This window comes from Alosa pseudoharengus, unplaced genomic scaffold, assembly GCF_046254945.1.
Source record: "Alosa pseudoharengus isolate Yale_2024_CS ecotype anadromous, Long Island Sound unplaced genomic scaffold, YU_APseudo_1.1 YU_APseudo_1.1_scf_12, whole genome shotgun sequence".
In the NCBI taxonomy this organism is placed as follows: domain Eukaryota; kingdom Metazoa; phylum Chordata; class Actinopteri; order Clupeiformes; family Clupeidae; genus Alosa; species Alosa pseudoharengus.
In genome coordinates this window covers 14,559,710-14,579,709 of record NW_027468587.1, presented here as the reverse complement: position 1 = coordinate 14,579,709, position 20,000 = coordinate 14,559,710, and the positions used below count along the sequence as shown (strand labels likewise).

Genomic DNA, 20,000 nt, shown 5'->3' with positions numbered 1-20,000 from the left:
AGGTGCCTGTGTGTGTGTGTGTGTGTGTGTGTGTGTGTGTACACATGGCTGCAGGTGTGTGTGTGTGTGTGTGTGTGTGTGTGTGTGTGTGTGTGTGTGTGTGTGTGTGTGTGTGTGTGTGTGTGTGTGTGTGTGTGTGTGTGTGTGTGTGTGTGTGTGTGTGTGTGTGTGTGTGTGTGTGTGTGTGTGTGTGTGTGTGTGTGTGTGTGTGTGTATCTAAAAGCATCTAAAAGTAGAGACGCTCCTGATGGAAGTGTGAGAAGGCTGTGCTGTCTGTGTGGAGAGTGTTAATGAGTCCTGCTGAATGATCTTGTGTGAAATGCTCTTATTCTGACATGTTCTTCTGCCAATGATGCTGTGTTTCCTCACCTGAGTTGTGTGTGTGTGAGACGAGATATGTGTGGTCTGCATCTATGTGAATGACTGCAGGCGCACACAAGAGGGAGTGTGTGTGTGTGTGTGCGTGTGTGTGTGTGTGTACACATGGCTGCAGGTGCCTGTGTGTGTGTGTGTGTACACATGGCTGCAGGTGTGTGTGTGTGTGTGTGTGTGTGTGTGTGTGTGTGTGTGTGTGTGTGTGTGTGTGTGTGTGTGTGTGTGTGTGTGTGTGTGTGTGTGTGTGTGTGTGTGTGTGTGTGTGTGTGTGTGTGTGTGTGTGTGTGTGTGTGTGTGTGTGTGTGTGTGTGTGTGTGTGTTTAGCCTACTCTGTCCGCCTTGAAGTGTGTTTTCTGTCCTCTGCTTTGCTTTGCCCATGTCTACTCAAGCTCTGTGCTCTTTCTCTCTCTCTTTCTCTCTCTCTCTCTCTCTATCTCTCCTCCGTGAAGCCTACTAGAAGCATGCGGGTTATCTGCCAGGTACAGTAATGTCTGCTCTTTCCTCTCTCTCTCTCTCCACTTCTCCCCCCGACTCCCTTCCAGAAGCATCCAAACAAACACTGTTAATGAACCACATCAATTTATTAATGATACAGTCTCCAGGCAACAATGCACTGATCATAGTCAGCAGGAATTAACAAACCACATCAGTTAATTACCATTATTAGTCGGTCACCAGGCAACCGCGCACACTTCACAGACATGAATATCTGAACAGAGCTATTAAAGAACTAACTGATGAAGCAGGACGTCAGCCATGTCACCAGGCTAACGTGCACACCACTCACCACACCACTCACCACACCACACCACACATGGTCAGCGGCAGCTTGCATAGCTCTGATGGCTTAAACTGCCAATGGGTGTGTTTCCGGACAAAAGAAATAAGTGAGCACTTAGAGTGAGTCATAGGACAAATTTCATTTCACTACTAAAAATACGTAGGTGCTCAGAGGTGAGTCATACAAATGATTGTGTGTGTGTGGAGAAGGTGTGTGTATTGTTTGGATGGTGCAGGAAGGGGAGCCCTTAAGCCCTTTGTGTTATTAAGTCTGTCTGTCCGTCCGTCTTGCATGCGCTTCACTTTTTCTCCAACTCCGAGTGTTTGTGAAAAACACTTCCATTGTATTTGATTTTTTTACTTTATTTTCTCATGTTCATCTGTGGTGTGACACGGTGTAGCCACTGTAGGTGGTTGGGTTTGTACAGTATTTAACATATTGTTGTGTTCAATTGGAATCTCAATCTCAAAGAAGACAGTTATTCTCTCAAATTTAAACGCATGTACAGTATGTATAAACTCTGTATTCCTGCTATGAGGCACACAAAGCTAGATGCAGATTTAAATGATTTATCATCTGACATGAAAGCCCTGTCCAACACGTTGATGAGATTCCTAGCTGTGTGACCTCACACTCTGCGCCCCCTGACCTTTCCCCTCTGACCTCCCCCCCCCCCCCTCAGGAGACGTACATCGAGATCCAGACGGAGCACCTGCCCCAGCTGCTGCTGCGGATGGTGTGTGCGCTGACGGCCCACCTGCAGTCCCTGGGCCTGGGGGAGCTCACCCACTGCCTGCGCCTCTGCTCCAAGATCCTCAGCAAGGTGCAGCCCCCTCTCGTCTCCCCCCTCAGCCTCCCCCAGGGGTCAGCCACCGCCGCCCCCACCCCCACCACCCCGACGCCCACGTCCAGCACCGCACCACCAGCCCTGGGCAGGGAGGACAGGCGGGTAAGGCATCTCTCTCTCTGGGGGACCTCCAGGGATGGGGGGGTTGCGGGAATGTAGTGGATAAGGAGCCGGGTTTGCATGCAGTAGACTGAAAAGTCATGAGTTCGAGTCCGAGCTGCCACCGCTGTGCCCTTGAGCCCGAGTCAATTCTTCGATATCTGTATGTTGCTTTGGGTAGATAAAGAAGAGATCAAAAAAGATAAAGAAAGTTGGGTCACAATACTGGACATTAAACAACAAAGATGAGCTGATTGTAGTCCTTGGGCCCTAGTTCGTGATGGGCAATGACCCTCAGGGTAGAGGTGGACATCCTGATTTAAGTCCTAAGACAGAACTGATGACTCTCAACTGCAGATTTCCTTGTTCATCCCTTTTTCAAACAGAAATTCAAACCATTTTTATGCAATTCTTCACAGTAGTAAAGTAGATCACTGAATGTGTCGTTGAGGATGTCATATCTTTGTCATACCTGTCATCCTATAAGGAAGGAGAAAGGAAATCACAAAATACTTATCTACAGTACATACAGTACAGTATGAACATGCAAGCATAGTTTATGTTTTAAAGAGGGATATGATTTTAAGAGAACTAGGTTGGAATGAATGTCCACGCCAGTGTGCTATTGTTAAAGTCATTTGTCACAGTATTGACGCAATATTTTCCCTTGATCAGGAATCAGGCATCTCTTGTTGTAACTACAAACAACCAAACTAGCCCCTAAGGACGTGAATGGAGCGTGTCCATAGTATAATCAGTTGCTTAAATTTCCCAGTTTCCTGTTCTTTTCATCTCACTGAGGCCAAGAGCGTTCTCTGATGCTGTTGGCACCAGCGTATAGGCTGCACGTGTGTGCCACACACACACACACACACACACACACACACACACACACACACACACACACACACCTCTTTATAGGTGGTTTGTGTATTCTCACATACAGGGGAAGAACTTTCTTCTTTACTTCACCATGAAATGGCATGGCTCAACTTAAAACGACAGACGACAGTCTCTTTATGTGGAATGAAAAAAGAACCATCTAAAGCGACATCTAAGCTGTTTTTCATTTAATCACCAGGGAGTGATGTGCTGGAATGCCATGCTGTTGTGAACACATGTCGTGCCAGCCCCATGCCCCCCACCCCCATACCAAAACAACCCTGCTTAGTGTCCTCTTTATGGTCCCTTGCTCCAACTTGACAGGCACAGGCCTTGTTGCCTGCATGTTTTTGTGCGTGTGTGCGTGTGTGTGTGTGTGTGTGTGAGGGGGACAGAGTTAGACAGGGAACAGAGGCTTTGGTTGGGACTCGGGGGCCCTGCAGGGACTGGCCAGATCTGGCCTGTGTCCTCCCTCTCCGCAGGCGTTGGCCCAGAAACAGGCCTGCTGCTCCCTGATGGTCCCCCACTACCCCTGCGCCTGTCCCCCACCTCCTCGAGCCCTGCCTCCGACAAAGTGGGCAGGATGGTCCAGGGTCTGGCACCATGACCTATGTATGTGGGTATTTGTGTGTGTGTGTGTCTGTGTGTGTGTTTGTGTATTTGTCTGTGTACGTGCGCATATGCAGTTGTAGCTCCAACTGGACAGGCCCGCTCTGTGTTTGTGTCTGTGTGTGTGTGTGTGTGTGTGTGTGTATTTGTCTGTGTGTGCGCATATGCAGTTGTAGCTCCAACTGGACAGGCCCGCTTTGTATGTTTGTGTGTGTGTTTGTTTGTGTTATGTATGTACTACATGTGTGTTGCTATTCTTTATGTGTCAGTGTGTGTGAATGTGAGTTAGAGCCATGTTGTGCAGATCCATTATGTGTGTTTGTGTGTCCGTGTCCATGCATGCCTGTGAGTGCGAGCGCATGCATGTGTGTGTTAGTGAGCATGTGCATGTGTCTCCCTCACTCTCCCGGTCGGCTACCTGGCTGCCTCCGTGTGTGGAGTTGTGGACGCAGTGAGGCGGAAGGGAACGAGGACGGGGACCTGGCCCGCTGTCCCAGGGTGGGCTCCGGGGCACCAGAGAGCCGGAGGGGCAGAGAGGGGAGGAGAGGGGAGGCTAGCGTGGCGTTGCAGGGGGCCGAGGGGACTCGGGGATCGGGCTCATCTCGCAGCTGCGCCCCTCTCTCTCTCTCTCTCTCTCCGGAGGAGCCTGCAGGGCCTCGTGGGTCTGTCCTCTTCATCCAAGCGGAAGTTTGCCCCATCTCCTCCTCCTCATACACACTCCTGCCCCCCACCCCTCCGGCTACACCCCCATATTCTGTCTCTCCTCTGGGCTTTGCTCAGGCGGCCTGCCATCTGAGCCAACTCTTTGCCCCCCCCCCCCCCCCCAAAAAAAAAGCCAACCCCCTACAGCAGAAGTGCATGCTGGGATGCCCTGGAGGCATGTTTATGTTTGTGTGTTGTGTGTGTGTGTGTGTTGATTGGTGAGGCTGCAGGGCATTTTTTGTGTACTGCCCCCCCCCCCCCCTCCAATCAGGGAAGGCTCTACTCAGTTCTGGTCTCATGTGCAGCAATGCATGCTGGGAGGCCCAGACTCTCAACAGCTGTGTTGCTCCTCGCTGCTTCTCTGTATGTGTGTGTTAAGGGGTGGTGGGGGGGGGGGGGGGGGAGTCCCTGTACACTGACCTCCCCTGTGTCCTCACAGCGTCTGGGGCTGAGAGGTGTGGGTAGTAGGCCCAGTAGAGACTAGCTAGCGCAGAGAGAGCATGTGGCATTTTTGGAGTTTTTTAAAACGCAGTCCTCTGTGGGTGTTTGTCAAGCTCTCCAGATCGTTGTTTGTGTTCTGCCTCATGTCTGATTAAAAAGCGTGTCATTTGAGGCCAAGGTGCCAGCTGTCACTCACCCCATTGCATCTCACCTGGAGAAAAAATGCTTGCTGACAAGACAGGGCCTCACCAAGTGACCGATGGTGATGGCTCTACGTCTATGTCCATTTACAATCGTCCATATTGAAAACCAGTTGCAACACATTTATTGACCTCGTGATTTATGTTTGCATAGTAGACATTCAGATCATCCTCAGGGCTGGAATTCTCAGGAACACGGCTGGAATTCACATGTTGGCCAAGCCTATATGAACAGAGATAGTAGATAATAGAAAATGTGGAGACATTTGGAAATGTCTCACTTCTGGCACATAAATGCTCCCTGCCAGCATCTAAGACCCTGTGTCTGATATTTCTCTGTCTGTCTGTCTGTCTGTATATCTCGCTCTTTCTCTAGTCTTTGCCGTCATCTCTGGAGCTTCCCGCCGTGCCTGGCGAGGTGTTTGAGGACAGCAATGGTCACGCTGCCGGCTGCCGTTCCTCCGAGAACAGCTTCACCGATTTCGTCCAGTACCAGGAGGACGGCGAACGGCCGCAGCAGGATTCAGTCCACTCCCCTGAGGACCCCTCCACCTCCTCCACCACCACCACCACCACCACCACGCCGACCACTCCGCGGCCCCCTCCCAGGTCTGGCGCAGCCCTCAGCAAGCCTCAGGACAGTAAGCCAGTCATGCAGTGCTGTCTGGAGCAGTTCCAGCACTTCCTGTCCCGCCTCATCACTCTCTACATCACTTCCCCCTCCGCCGCCCACAGCAACGGTGCCACCACCACAGGGGTCGCAGAGCTCGAGCGGCCGCTGCCCCGACCCGCCAAAATGGACACACTGAAGGTCGGGGTGCCGCCAAGGCCGGGGGGGGAGGAGGAGGAGGGTGAGTCGGAGCGGACCGAGTGTCAGGCGGCCTTCACGGCGGCCTGTCAGCTCTTCCTGGAGTGCTCCAGCTTCCCCGTCTACATCGCTGAGGGCAACCTCAAGGCCACGCCCAGCAGGGAGGAGCTGTCAGGTAAGAAGATGCACCTCTCAGAGGCATACATGTGTCAGGTGAAGGGAATGGTGATGGTTTCAGTGTGATTATTCCCAAACCACGAGTCCATACCACCAGTTCACGTTTCACCGTTCATGTACTCTGTGTCATTGTTTGTGAGAACATATCCACCAAAAGAGGGCAGTAAGGCGTGTAAGGAGAGGGAAAAGATAAAGAGAGGGATCAAAGCCTTTTTAGGCAAGTCCCTCCACTCGGCGGCCATAATTGCAACGCATTTTGGGCACTTATCAGGCATTTATTTTAGGCAGAACTGCGAGTGCGCAAGGCTTCACGATCACAACATATGATTAGCACGACGTATTCACATGTCACATGGCAGCGGAAAGAGCGGAATATGTGTAGATGACTGCGCTACGCACTAACCACATACATTTCTATGGGAGAGTTTTTGAGTGCTCTGTCTCCTCATTAGAAAGTCTCTGAAGGGATGGGTAACAATGTGAAACAATTACTTTTATTTAGCAGGAACCACACCTGTGTAATGCTGCCATCAGAGAGCAAAAATTAGTCCTCAGTGAAAAGGAAAAAATAAGGCTGAAATAGACTCTTCCCACAACCCTCCTTTCTGATGTGATGTGATGTGATGCACTTGTTGGCCAGCAGATGGCGAGCGCCCTGCGGGTTGGCTGCAGTGTCTGATGGACGCGTGCTGCGCTCCGGTGGACTTCAGCATCCAGGGTGTGGCCATCTCCCTCCTCATGGACCTGGTGGGGCTCACCCAGTCCGTCGCCATGGTGACGGCCGAGCGGGTGGGCAGCGCGGACCCGGCCCCGCCCATGAGCCCCAGCCAAGGCCGCGTCGCCGTGGTGATCAGGCCACCCCTCACGCAGGGCATCCTCAAGTACATCGCTGACAAGACCAACTTTTTTAAGGTGCAGTGCAGTGTGTGTGTGTGTGTGTGTGTGTGTGTGTGTGTGTGTGTGTGTGTGTGTGTGTGTGTGTGTTTCTGTGTTTCTTTCATGTTCTCTGCTGTCTTTTATCCTTGCTCAGTCAATTCCTAATCTTTTTCCATCTTAAATAATCCCTACTACCTCCCTCGTCACTTATCTACCTCCTTCCTTCCTTTTTCTCTCTCTCTCACTCTATTTCCCTCTACCCCCCCCCCCCCTCTCTCTCTCTCTCTCTCTCTCTCTCTCTCTCTCCCTCCCTGTAGACTGTAGCTCTGATCCTGTGGGAGCAGTTGGGTGAGGGGACCCCGCAGCATCATCAGCGCAGCGTGGAGCTCTTCTACCAGCTGCACAACCTGGTGCCCTCCTCCAGCATCTGTGAGGATGTCATCAGCCAGCAACTCATGCACAGAGACAAGGTACACACACACACACACGCGCCTACACACACACACACACACACACACACACACACACACACACACACACGCGCCTACACACACACACACACATGTAGCAACAGGATAGACACACACACATTCTTGTAATACATTCTCAACTGTTTTTTGTGTCGTGTCAGAGGGTGCGTCTGGAGGCCCATGTGAAGTTCTCTGTGCTGTGGCACCTCACCAGGGACCTGAACATCACCAAGTCTTCCCCTTTCAACCGCACTTTTGACCGGTAGGCCTCCGCCACACTACAGCCTCCCCCTGTTTAAAAACCAGTGCAGTATTTTGGAGCCATTATTTATTTTATTTTATTTATTTATTTTTGGGGGGGTGGGGTTGTGTGGTTTGGTTTTTTGACATCTCGTCTACTGCTCTTGATTCTTTCTCACTTCTCACACTCTCTCATCCATAACTTCTGTTTCCTGATCCGCTTGCCTTCGTCTGGCTGTCTTCTGCACCCCCTCTGACTCTTTCTCTTCCCCTCCAGGTCTCAGTGCTCATAGCCTGAAGGGCATCACAGAAATGGAATGATTTATTTGACTTAATGGATTAAAGGGTTTTTAGACATCTTTCTCTCTCTCTCTCTCTCTCCTTCCCTCTCTCTTTCATTCTCCCTCTCTCTGTCTGTCTCTCTCTCTCTCTCCCTTTCTCTCTTTTTCTTTCTCCCTCTCTCTCTCTCTTTTATTCTCCCTCTCTTCTCTCTCTCACTCTCCGTATCTCTCTCTCTTTCATTCTCCCTCTCTCTCTCTCTCTCTCTCTCTGAAGGTGGGGAGGGTGGGCAAATAGTGTTTCATATATGAAGTATAACATTTGTTGTTTTGTTCCTTTTAATCCATGTCTCTACATGGGTCTAATAGGATGTTTGTGCTGTTGTCATGCATCATGTATTTTAATTATGTTTTTATGTTTAACAACTGACTCAGTAAACAGGGTTAAACCTCTCTTTCTCTCTCTCTCTGTCTCTCTTCCTCTATCCCTCTCACTCACTCTCTCTCTCTCTCTCTCTCTCACACACTCTCTCTCTCTTACTCTCTCTCTCTCTCTCACACATTCTCACTCTCTCTCTCTCTCTCTCTCTGTCTCTCTGTCTCTCTCACTCTCCTCTCCTCCGTCCGTGCCCAGGTCTCTGTTCATCATGCTGGACAGCCTGACGTACTGGGACGGCTCGGCGAGCGCGGTGGGCCGGGCGTGGCTGGACCAGGTCCTGCAGCGGCACGACATCGCCCGCGTGCTGGAGCCCCTGCTGCTGCTCCTGCTGCACCCCAAGACGCACCGCGTGTCCATCCAGCGCGTGCAGGCGCAGCGCCACTGGGCACAGAACTTCCCCCAGCCGGGCCTGTCCGAGCCCCCCGACCCAGAACGCGACCCGTCCGAGCCCATCTATATGAGGGACTTGGGTTTCTCTGATAGTAAGACGGCAGGGCTCTCTGTTTCTGTTTTCACTGAGCTCCAAGGAGAGGTCGTGCATGTGTATGTCAGTGTATTCTCAAGGTCCTTTAACACCTGTCTGAATTTGTATTCGCACAAAATCATGCTGGTAATTAAATACATATTCTTGTTAGTCGCAAACTGGACGAAATTTGTTGTGATGAAAAAAAAATTCTGCCTGATTTTGTGGGAATATTTAGTCCGAAAAACCCGGACTTGGTGTGAAACAGCCATTCTTCTTTCCTCGCAGATTTTCATTTGTTTTCACTGATGGAAGGTTTGAGCCTGACAGGATGGCTAGATTTTCAAAAGTTGAACTGTACAGAAAGTGATTTTTTTATTTTCCTTGTTTCCACGGTTTCTTACATATTAAACTGTGCGTTCCTTTTCTGTCACACTCTCAGACTTCAGCCACGGCGACAGTCTGAGAGGTGGGCAGGGCAGTGTCCACCTCCTCCCGCTGGACGACATGGAGCCCTTCAGCCTGACGGTCAACCCCCTGAGCGACAGCCTGTCCCTGCTCAGCCTGAGCAGTGAGAATCTGCAGCTGTGTGGCGACTACGCACCTCCTGACCAGCAGGGGGAGCCTGCGAGCTCCGACTCCAGCGGCTCCAACAATTCCACTATCGACAACGGCAGCTTCGAGGAGCCCGAGGCGGGAGGCGAAGGTGGAGAAGGTGGAGAAGGTGGCATTACCGAGAACGGGTGCGACTCCACAGTAGAGCCAACGGAGGCCGCAGCGGAGGATGAGGAGGCCGAAGCGGAGGTGGTGGTGGAGGAGGAAGAGGAGGTTGTGTCCACGGTGATGGCGGAGCTCCTGGACAGGGTGGTGCAGGCGGTGGAGGAGAGCTCGGCGGACACCCCATCTCCCCCCGAGGCCTGGCCACAGACGGACGCGGACAGCATCCACTCTTCGTCCTCCTCGTCCGCCTCCATCACGGACACCCCTGTGAGCCAGAGGCTGGCCCTGGGGCCCTTCCCGGCCGGTGCTCAGCACAGGACACTGCCGGAGCTGGTGGCCGGGGGTACTCTGGAGTTCCTCGCCATCGCCGCCGCCGCCACCAACACCACCTCCGTCTCCGAAGCCCCCAGCCCCGTGGCCTCCGCCACCATCACCCCCCTCCCCGCCTCCGTCCTCCCCAGGGGCGAGGAGCACCGCGAGGGCATCACGCGGCACAGCTCGTCCCCCTCCATCGTCATGCTCCCGGACAGCAGCAGCTGCAGCAGCAGCAGCGTCGGCGTCGGCGTCGGCGGGAGCACCACCACGGCCAGCGTGGCGGGCAGCAGCGTCGGGGGTTCCTCGACCGACCTGAGCGTCCTCCTCCACGCCGACGACCCGCAGGCCCGCAAGCGCAGCCACAGCAGCACGCAGCTCAGCCTCAAGGGCAAGATCATGGAGCGGCTAGCGGCGGCCGACAAGTCCCCCGGCGCCAAGCCCAAGGTCAAGAAGGCCAAGCGCAAGGAGGAAGAGCGCCGGCGACAGCAACAACAGCAGCAGCAGCAGCAGCAGCAGCAGCAGCTTCTCCAGGCCGGACGCAGCCGGCCGCCCAGCATCTTCTTCGGGGACAGCCTGGACCTGGAGAACTGGTACAGCTGCGGCGAGGGCGAGGTGTCCGAGATCGAGAGTGACGTGGGCTCTCCCAGCGGAGGCGCCGAAGCCGGAGGAGCAGGAGGAGGAGGAGGAGGAGGAGGAGGAGGAGGAGGAGGAGGAGGAGGAGGAGGAGCGGGCGGTGGCGGCGGCGGCTCGAAGCAGCGTCTCTCCTCCTCCTGCACCTCCCCCGCGCCGCCCCGCTTCAACATCCACCCGCTGTACCAGCACGTGCTGCTCTACCTGCAGCTGTACGACTCGTCGCGCACGCTGCACGCGCTCTCGGCCGTGGCGGCCATGCTGCGCGCCTCGCCGGCCGCCTTCGTCTCGGCCATCGCCACCACGGGCGTCACGCACACGCACACGCCGCAGCTCTCGCTGCTCCAGAACCTGCTGGCGCGCCACCGCGTCTCCGTCATGGGCAAGGACTTCTACTGCCCCATCCCGCAGCAGGACGCCCACGCCGCCCACCCCTTCCGCGGCGCCATGTTCCTGGAGGTGGTGCTGCTGCTCTGCCTCTACTTCCTGCGCAGCTACTACGCCGCGCACGTGGCCGCCACCGCCCAGGACCTGGCCGGCAACCGCGCCATGCAGCTGACCAGCGTGGAGGTGCTGACGCTGCTCTTCGGCGAGCTGGCCAAGGTGATCGGCGGCTCGGCCAAGGGCTTCGCCAGTTTCATCAGTGACTTGCTGTCCAAGTGCAAAGTGCAGAAGGTGAGGAGCCTGCTGCTGAGTATCAATCGGATCTTTAAACACTGTGTGTGTGTGTGTGTGTGTGTGTGTGTGTGTGTGGTACACTGAGTATCAATCAGGGCCTAAAACACTCTGCAGTGTCTCATTAGGGATACGCCTCTCAGTCGCTGGCCAAGTACAGAGGGTGAATGCAGGTTCTGTGTATCAATCAGAGTCCTTGTGTCCTTGTACACTTTCTCCTGAAAGTCTCCACAGAGGCATCCTGTAATAGCACTCTTCTTGTACCTTGTGCTATACTACCCCAATTATGTTAAGGAGTAGACTTGTTATTAGGTTTTTTAATCAGCATCCAGACATTTGACTTTACCTGATGTGATTAAATAAACTCCAACTGAAGTTTCTCCTGGTGACGGATGTGTCTAGACTGTCAGGTCCATGGGGTGCATAAATGTATTGAAGCATAAAGAGGTTTGTGTCCTCCACGTAGTGGACGATGAAACCAGTGAGAATAAAATAAAATAAAATAAAATAAAATAAATGAAATAAAAAATGTAAGTATATGACGTGGTAGATATGTAAATAACAGTAAATGTTGTTGTGTGTTGTGTGTGTCTGTCAGGTGGTGCTGCACTGCCTGCTCTCGTCCATCTTCAGCGCCCAGAAGTGGCACGAGCAGCGTTGCAGTGGCGCCAACGTGGCGGCAGTGGAGGAGGGCCTGTCGGAGGACAGCGTCATCAACCTGTCCGAGGACCAGCTGGACGGCTGCAGCGCCCTGCAGTCCCAGCTGCTGCGTCTGCTGCAGAGCCTGGTGGTGCTGGAGCACCGCGTGCTCACCCCCTCCGAGGACGGGCCCGACGGCGTGGCCGCTGGCGTGACCGGGGCGGGCGTTAGCGGTGGCGGGGTCGCCGGCGGCGTTGTCGGCGGCGTGGGAGGCGTTGGCGGGGGCGGTGTTGCGGGCGCCGGGGGAGCGTTCGAGCTCCTCGGGGGCGAGGTGGAGCACGTGAGTCCCCAGCAGCCCTTCACGTCGCTGCAGTACCTGCACGGACAGCCCATCACGGCGCAGGGCATGTTCCTGTGCGCCGTCATCCGGGCCCTGCACCAGAACCACGCCTGCAAGATGCACCCGCAGTGGATCGGCCTCATCACGGCCACGCTGCCCTACATGGGCAAGGTGCTGCGCCGCGTCGTGGCCTCGGTCACCCTGCAGCTCTGCCGCAACCTTGACAACCTGCTCCAGCAGTACCGCTACGAGACTGGACTCACCGACACCAGGTACCAGCAACCAAACCTCCACCACACAACTACACTTAGGACTCATGGGAAAATATGGATCTAAACATTTTCTGTACCTACATACATACATACATTCATTCATTCATTCATATATACATACCAGGCACCAGCAACATCACTGTTTAGGACTCTGTTCACTGTTGCACATCACTGTTAAGAATAGCAATATTCACTGTATGGACAAAAGTACTGGGACACCTGGCCATTAGCCCTACAGGAACTTTTGGGACACCACACTCTAAATATATATCGGAACGTCACATATTACCAACCGTCACGTAAGTCCAACCTCTCACGTGTATGTGTCACTTAATATTCTTTTCTATACAAACCAAGACAGCGGATTCCTAAAGAAACGCAAGCACCCACACCATATGTTTATCTAAATTAGCTATGTACCAAAAATTACATTTTACCGTGACTCAAAGAGCTCTGAACAGTGTTGTAAGGCTGCGTGTACAAATCCACTTGGAGCTCCAGTGGAATTTTGAATTGCGACGAGAATTCTCGGGCTAACCGTTGATGTGCCGTGAGAAAGGTTGGGAATAAGTACCCACCAGCCCAGCACTAAACTGAGCGTGGTAAACAAAATCGGATATTTCAGGCAGTAAAAGCCCCGGTAAGAACCAAACTAAATTTTGTTTAAATCTACACACCAATGGCTACTGAAAAATGTAAGGTTCATTTAGCAAATGTTAATTTGAAGTATTAAAAAACATCATTGTTATAGAATTTTCGAACGAAATGGTTGGTAACTAGCACGTTTACGATAGAGATGTAGCGTTTAATAGAAATAGAATTTTGACACACTGGCAGAAAAAATGTCTCTCTGATCAACAGCCTCCCAGCCATTTGCCGCCCAATATTGGTGGATCCCTCCACCACCAATCCACTCCCAAAACATATGTCGTCAACCGCTACATCTCTATTGGCATGTGACCGCTAGAACAGCTTCCACTCTTCTGGGAAGGCTTTACACACGATTTTTGGATGTGTATCTATCTGTGGGATTGTTTGCCCATTCATCCAGCATTTGTGAGGTCAGGCACTGAGGTTGGACCCTGGCCCTGGCTCGCATTCTCTGTTAGTTCATCAGGACTTTAACATTCCTGATTTTGGCCAATGCTTTTTGTGCACAATGGTTTTAAGCCCCCAACGTCGTCTTCCAGGACTGCATCGAAGGCACTAGGGTTAGGCAAGGGTTAGGGTTAGGGTTAAGGTTAGGGTTAGGTGCCTTGAAGTTGACGGTCGCAGCGCTGCCTTGAAGTTGGCTTTGGGGGCTTAAAACACCATTGAGCGCTTTTTGTCCAAACAACTTGGAGAGCATACGAAAAGAGTCAAAAGAGTATATTATACGAATAGGAATACATACATGAGTAGACACAGCTGCATCACAAGTAGCTCTAGCCTAAAAAATACTGGTTACCCATGTTGATGTGTATGGTTTAATGTAGGACACAAGTCCATCAATAAAACATTGCCACTAGATGGCACTCTAAGACCACAGATTTAAGGGCTGCCACCTTGTGTGAACATTTGGAGTCAAAAATAGACATGCATGAATGCACACATTACGCAAATGTGTATGGTGCTGTCATGCAGTATTAATGTTTTACTGTGCCTGCGTTTGTGTGTTTGTAAATGTGTCGTTGGTATTGGGCTGTGTGTGTGTGTGTGTGCACACTTATCTGGGATGTGTGTGGGTGCAGTGATAGGATTGAAAACATACTGTATGTTGGCTGTGTGTATGTGTGCACATATACATTTGTGTATCCTTTCATGGCTGACTGTGTGTGTGTGTGTGTGTGTACTATGCTACTATGCAGACCCCAGTGGATGGCTTCGTGCATTCCTCCTGACCTGATTCTTACTGTTCTGGAGGGAGTTACGGCCATCATCCACTACTGCCTGCTGGACCCAGCATCTCAATATCACCAGGTGGGGGCGATAGAGAACTACTAAAAATCACCTCAGTGTTCCAGTGTCCCTCATAGTCATTATAGACCTAGCACACACATTTCTTATCAAATGCTTAGCTCTCTCTGGCATACCCTTGTGATGTGTATAGTTGAATGTTGTCTAAATGCTAAATACGTTCTGCTTGTGTGTGCCTCTCTACGTGTGTGTGTGTGTGGGTTTGTGTGTGTGATTGTGTCTGTGTGTGTGTGTGTGTGTGTGTGTGTATGTGTATGTGTATGTGTATGTGTATGTGTGTGTGTGTGTGTGTGTGTGTGTGTGTATGTGTGTGTGTGTGTGTGTGTGTGTGTGTGTGTGTGTGTGTGTGTGTGTGTGTGCGTGTGTGTGCGCGTGCGCGCGCGTGTGTTATTTGTGCGGGTGCTTTAGCACCAAGTGAGCGTGAACCAGAAGCACCTGGCGGAGGCGCGTGCAGGCATCCTGTCCATCCTGCACACCATCATGTCGTCGGTGACGCTGCTCTGGAGCGTCCTCTACCTGGTGGACAGCTCAGACCGGCCCGCTGCCGCCTCCGCCTGCTACAGCTCCAACATCAACCTCGGCTCCACCAAGGTAACACACACACACTGAGACATACACACACTTATATACACACACACACACACACACACACACCACACACACACAAATACAAACTGACACACACACACACACACACACACACACACCACACACACCACACACACACACACACACACACACACACACACACACACACACACGCACGCAGCCGTGGCCTACTGGTTAGCGCTTCGGACTCGTAACCGGAGGGTTGCCGGTTCGAACCCCGACCAGTAGGAATGGCTGAAGTGCCCTTAAGCAAGGCTCCTAACCACTCACTGCTCCCTGAGCGCCGCTGTAGCAGGCAGCTCACTGCGTCAGGATTATATTAGGGATTATATTGGTGTGTGCTTCACCTCACTGTGTGTTCACTGTGTGCTGAGTGTGTTTCACTAATTCACGGATTGGGATAAATGCAGAGACCAAATTTCCCTAACGGGATCAAAGGAGTACACACACACACACACACACACACACACACACACACACACACATCCTGAGGTTTGGTGCCTTGCTGGTTTGTTTGACGCTGTGCTCTCTGGCGCCCCCCTTGTGTGTGGTTGTAGAACCTGCGGCAGCAGATCCTGGAGCTCCTGGGCCCCATCTCCATGAACCATGGGGCCCACTTCATGGCTGCCATCGCCTACGTGTGGAACGAGAGAAAACAGGTCAAGAGCTCCGCCAGGAACAAGGTACACCTGTTGCCTCTGATGTTGTAATTATGTGTGCGCACAAGACTGTGTGTGTGTGTGTGTGTGTGTGTGTACAGGCATATGTTTAAATTGCACAGCAGTTTTTACACTCAGTGTCCAACTAATTGTGCCTACTAATGCAGTGCCCGTTCAAACATACCATTCCTGTAGAAAACCTGTAGCCCAATTACATGCCCGCAGGTATGCCTGCTTTAAAAATAGGATGATACGGAAAAACATCATTCCAGCTAAGCATTCAATAATGAATACTGAATAGTATAATATATTAGCCTATAATTAATGTGCAGTAAGCAGAATTTAGGCATGGCTGCATGTGACATTTCTACAGATCAGAATGACATAAGCCTAACAGCTGTTTTTAGTTAAGGCTATATGTTTATTGTTAAGCTTATTGAATAACTTCCTTATTCTGAAGACAAAACCATTTTGTGGAATGATGCATCATCGTTTGGAATTTGCAACGATGTGACTCAATCTCTGGTAGGCTATATACCTATAGGTGACATCAAGCAGCTCTGTCTGCCACTCGTTGTCTGTAGCTGATTGAAATGACATGAGCCTAAAGCTTTGTAAGGCTATGTTTAGCCTATTGAATAGCTTAACAATATAGAAGACAAACCATTTTGTAGAAATATGCATAATCATATGATATGTGCAACAATGTGACTCAAAAAACGTCTTTGCTAGCATAAGTGACGTCACTCTGTCTGCCACTTGTTGTCTAGCTGTCTTCCGAAACGTTAAATTCTGGACCATTAGCCTATCGCTCGTTTCAATTTGGGACCTTACAGTCGGAATTGTTGTTTGTTTATTCAAAGTAGCCTGGGCTATTCCAAGCGTCAGTTTATTGCACATACTTTTTATGTAGCCTAATTTTGAATAGCCACTACATACCCGTGTTTGTTGGCGTGCTGTTGCAAAGTTCGCGGAATCATTTTATGCAAACAAACTGCATACAGGTAGTCTTAATCATCAGGCAGGCATTTTAATCATCCAAACATCTTGCATCTTAACCCGTGATTCAGTGCTGCCAAAACTCTGCTTATCCTCTCTATCTTGTCCTGAGCTGTGCTGTGTGAGAGGGGGAGTGGCTATGGTAGAGCAGAAAAAGCCAACGTGTGCTACTTTTACCAAAATCTTTTGCATTACTTATCCAAACAATGCCAAACTCGGCACTGCACATTTATGTGCCCATAGCAAGACACCTGTTGTTTGAAATCAATCGGACCATCGGTTCGAGAGATATGCAAATAACAGACACACACACACACACACACACACACACACACAGACAGACATATCTATATATAGATATAGATAAGCTGCATGTGAGTATTCGTGAAAATGTGAGTGTGTGACTGTACATGTTTGTGTTGATCGTGTCTGTGTGTGTTTTTCTTTGTTAAACTGTATGTGTGTAATCATATCTGTATGTGTGTGTGTGTGTGTGTTCAGGTGATCCCCGTGGCGTGTGAGGAGCAGTTGCTGCTGGTGGAGCTGGTGCGGTCAGTGAGCGCCATGCGGACGGAGACAGTCATCCAGACAGTCAAGGAGGTGCTCAAGCAGCCGCCCGCCATCGCCAAGGAGAAGGTAGCCTGGCCCGTCTGCACTTCCTGGACCGCTAAAACTTAAACGCTCTTCACACGACACTTTGCTTTTCCACTCAGCTTCACTACTGAGCCAGTAAAAACACTAAAAACACTTTTCCCATTCCACTCTGCTTTACTATTTCTCTCTCTCTCTCTTTGTTTATTTGTGCTGAATTTCAGTTTGGATAGACACATCTGCCAAATCACTAAATCAAAATGTTCAACATTGCCACGATTTTATGATTAGAGATGCCATGCAGGTAGTTCTGTATGGGAAGTAAAAATGGTTCTGTCCCTGTTTGAAGGCAAGGACCTTGTTTTATACACTGGTGTGAAACTTTATCTATGCAATTAATTATGTATAATGGACACTTTGAGCCTTTGGCTTTTGTCCTTTTCCAACAGTAGCTGTGCAGTCTAATTAATTTGGTATTGCTGTAAAAGATGTAAGTCTTAGCCTTTGGACGAGTTCAGTTTCTTCAGAGCTTTTCAGGCACAGACTCTCATTCAGCGTAGACAAAGACTTCCTTTCATTCTTTTAATAGTTTAACAGTAACAAATGTGCAGTGAAGTTCAGGCATTGTTAAGTGAAGGTAATGGATGCATCTCTTAACCTGCCTCCTGTGTAGTCATAGTAAAAATTTACTCATTTGGAAGCAAACATAGCTTGTGGTTTTTGTCCACCCGCTCCTTCTAAACAAATGCCGCATAATGGTGTGATGCTTGTCTGCCTTTAGCCTTCATTGGACTGATGCTCTAGCCTAATGCTGATGTATCTGTGCCATGATGTTCCTCTTGTTTATTGACCCAACTCTCCTCCTCTCTCATCTCAGAAACATCTCTCTCTTGAAGTGTGTATGCTCCAGTTCTTCTACGCCTATGTGCAGAGGTAAGCAGATCTTGCAGATCTCTACCTGCACCATACCTTGGTGTGTGTGTGTGTGTGTGTGCGTGTGCGTGTGCGTGTGCGTGTGCGTGTGCGTGTGCGTGTGCGTGTGCGTGTGCGTGTGCGCGTGTGCAGAATATTTTTTTTTTTATGGATTGAGGGCTAGACTCTGGCTGGGCCACTCTAAAATGTTGATTGATATTGTGACATCACTGTGTGTGTGTCCTGCAGGATCCCCGTGTCCAGTCTGGTGGACAGCTGGCCGTCTCTTCTGGCTCTGCTGAAGGACTCGGTGCAGCTCGGCCTCCCCGCTCCAGGACAGTTCCTCATCCTGGGGTCAGTTCCCCCACTCACCCTCTCACTCACACTCACTCACCCTCTCACTCAAACTCACTCACCCTCTCACTCACCCTCACTCACCCTCTTCACTCAAGCTCACTCACCCTCTTCACTCTCGCTCTCAGTCTCAAACTCGCTCTTACTCACTATCCCTCTCACTCTCACTGAGCTTTATTCTAAATTAAGATGAGAAAAATAATATAGTTATATAATGCAGCCTTTTACTCATGCAGAATCTCATTTCAGTGTAAGAATAGATGTTATAATATCTAGTTGGAATGCACTGGCATGCCATTTAATGTTGTGGATATAGTGTTTGTGCATATTTGAGTACCATAAGCTTTTATGCTAAAATCCCTGCTGATAGATGAAATATGAGTGATGTGTAATATGGATACAGGTTGATAAATGCCTCATTAATGTGTATGTATGTTATAATGAACTCATGCATTGTTGTGTGTAGGGTCTTGAATGAGTTCATCCTGAAGAATCCCAACCTGGAGAGCAAGAAGGACCAGAGGGAGTTGCAGGTGAGTGGGCTTGTGCAGGTGCAGGTGATTGGGCTAGTGCAGGTGCAGGTGAGTGGGCTAGTGCAGGTGAGTGGGCTAGTGCAGGTGAGTGGGCTAGTGCAGGTGAGTGGGCTTGTGCAGGTGCAGGTGAGTGGGCTAGTGCAGGTGAGTGGGCTAGTGCAGGTGAGTGGGCTAGTGCAGGTGCAGGTGAGTGGGCTAGTGCAGGTGCAGGTGAGTGGGCTAGTGCAGGTGAGTGGGCTAGTGCAGGTGAAGGTGAGTGGGCTGGTGAAGGTGAGTGGGCTAGTGCAGGTGCAGGTGAATGGGCTAGTGCAGGTGCAGGTGAATGGGCTAGTGCAGGCGAGTGGGCTAGAGCAGGTGCAGGTAAGTCGGCTAGTGCAGGTGAAGGTGAGTGGGCTAGTGCAGGTGAAGGTGAGTGGGCTAGTGCAGGTGCAGGTGAGTGGGCTAGTGCAGGTGCAGGTGAGTGGGCTAGTGCAGGTGAAGGTGAGTGGGCTGGTGCAGGTGAGTGGGCTAGTGCAGGTGAATGGGCTAGTGCAGGTGAGTGGGCTAGTGCAGATGAGTGGGCTAGTGCAGGTGAGTGGGTTCTGTATTGTGTCTCTGTATTTTACTACAGAGTCAAATGGATTTGTCTGTACTTTGTGTGAATAGCTTTTAAAAGACAGACTACTCTCTGATGCTGTGTTAAGGACGTGACCCATAAGATCGTGGAGGCCATTGGGACGATCGCCGGCTCGTCCCTGGAGCAGACCACCTGGCTCCGGAGGAACCTGGAGGTCAAACCCTCGCCCCAGATCGTAGTGGACGGGTCCAGCTTGGAGGCTGATGTGGAAGGTGTGTTCCTGCCCTCGCTTGTGTGTGATCAGTTTGTGTGTGTCACCTGTGTGTGATGTGTATGTATTTCTGTGGTGCACTGTATTGGTGTGTGCATTATCTTTGTTGGCTAATTTCACAACTCATTTTGATGACTCTTGTTACTGTGGCTATTGTGCATGTGTGACCTATTTGTAGACATTTCACATGTCCATATGCTGTATGTGAGTATATGCCAAAGTGATGTCTGCATGCTGTTGTGTTGTCTCACTAATTGTGTGTGCGTGACTGTGTGTATATGT

The 20,000-nt window shown here is 50.9% G+C and overlaps 1 protein-coding gene across 3 annotated transcripts in view; it reads left to right on the top strand.

The window, feature by feature from the left end:
* dop1a (DOP1 leucine zipper like protein A) overlaps positions 1 to 20,000 on the top strand; it is a 37,838-nt gene that overhangs the window by 10,274 nt on the left and 7,564 nt on the right. For 2 of the 3 annotated variants that reach the window (XM_076280203.1, XM_076280202.1), the window contains exons 13-28: positions 1,839 to 2,105; positions 5,313 to 5,919; positions 6,562 to 6,833; positions 7,115 to 7,267; positions 7,429 to 7,529; positions 8,420 to 8,706; positions 9,130 to 11,027; positions 11,626 to 12,278; positions 14,126 to 14,237; positions 14,643 to 14,825; positions 15,401 to 15,526; positions 17,003 to 17,137; positions 17,970 to 18,025; positions 18,254 to 18,358; positions 18,825 to 18,891; positions 19,575 to 19,719. In XM_076280203.1, coding sequence (XP_076136318.1) covers positions 1,839 to 2,105; positions 5,313 to 5,919; positions 6,562 to 6,833; positions 7,115 to 7,267; positions 7,429 to 7,529; positions 8,420 to 8,706; positions 9,130 to 11,027; positions 11,626 to 12,278; positions 14,126 to 14,237; positions 14,643 to 14,825; positions 15,401 to 15,526; positions 17,003 to 17,137; positions 17,970 to 18,025; positions 18,254 to 18,358; positions 18,825 to 18,891; positions 19,575 to 19,719 — 5,167 coding nt within the window. The remainder of the gene's footprint in view (positions 1 to 1,838; positions 2,106 to 5,312; positions 5,920 to 6,561; positions 6,834 to 7,114; positions 7,268 to 7,428; positions 7,530 to 8,419; positions 8,707 to 9,129; positions 11,028 to 11,625; positions 12,279 to 14,125; positions 14,238 to 14,642; positions 14,826 to 15,400; positions 15,527 to 17,002; positions 17,138 to 17,969; positions 18,026 to 18,253; positions 18,359 to 18,824; positions 18,892 to 19,574; positions 19,720 to 20,000) is intronic. The other variant, XM_076280204.1, reaches the window with a different exon arrangement.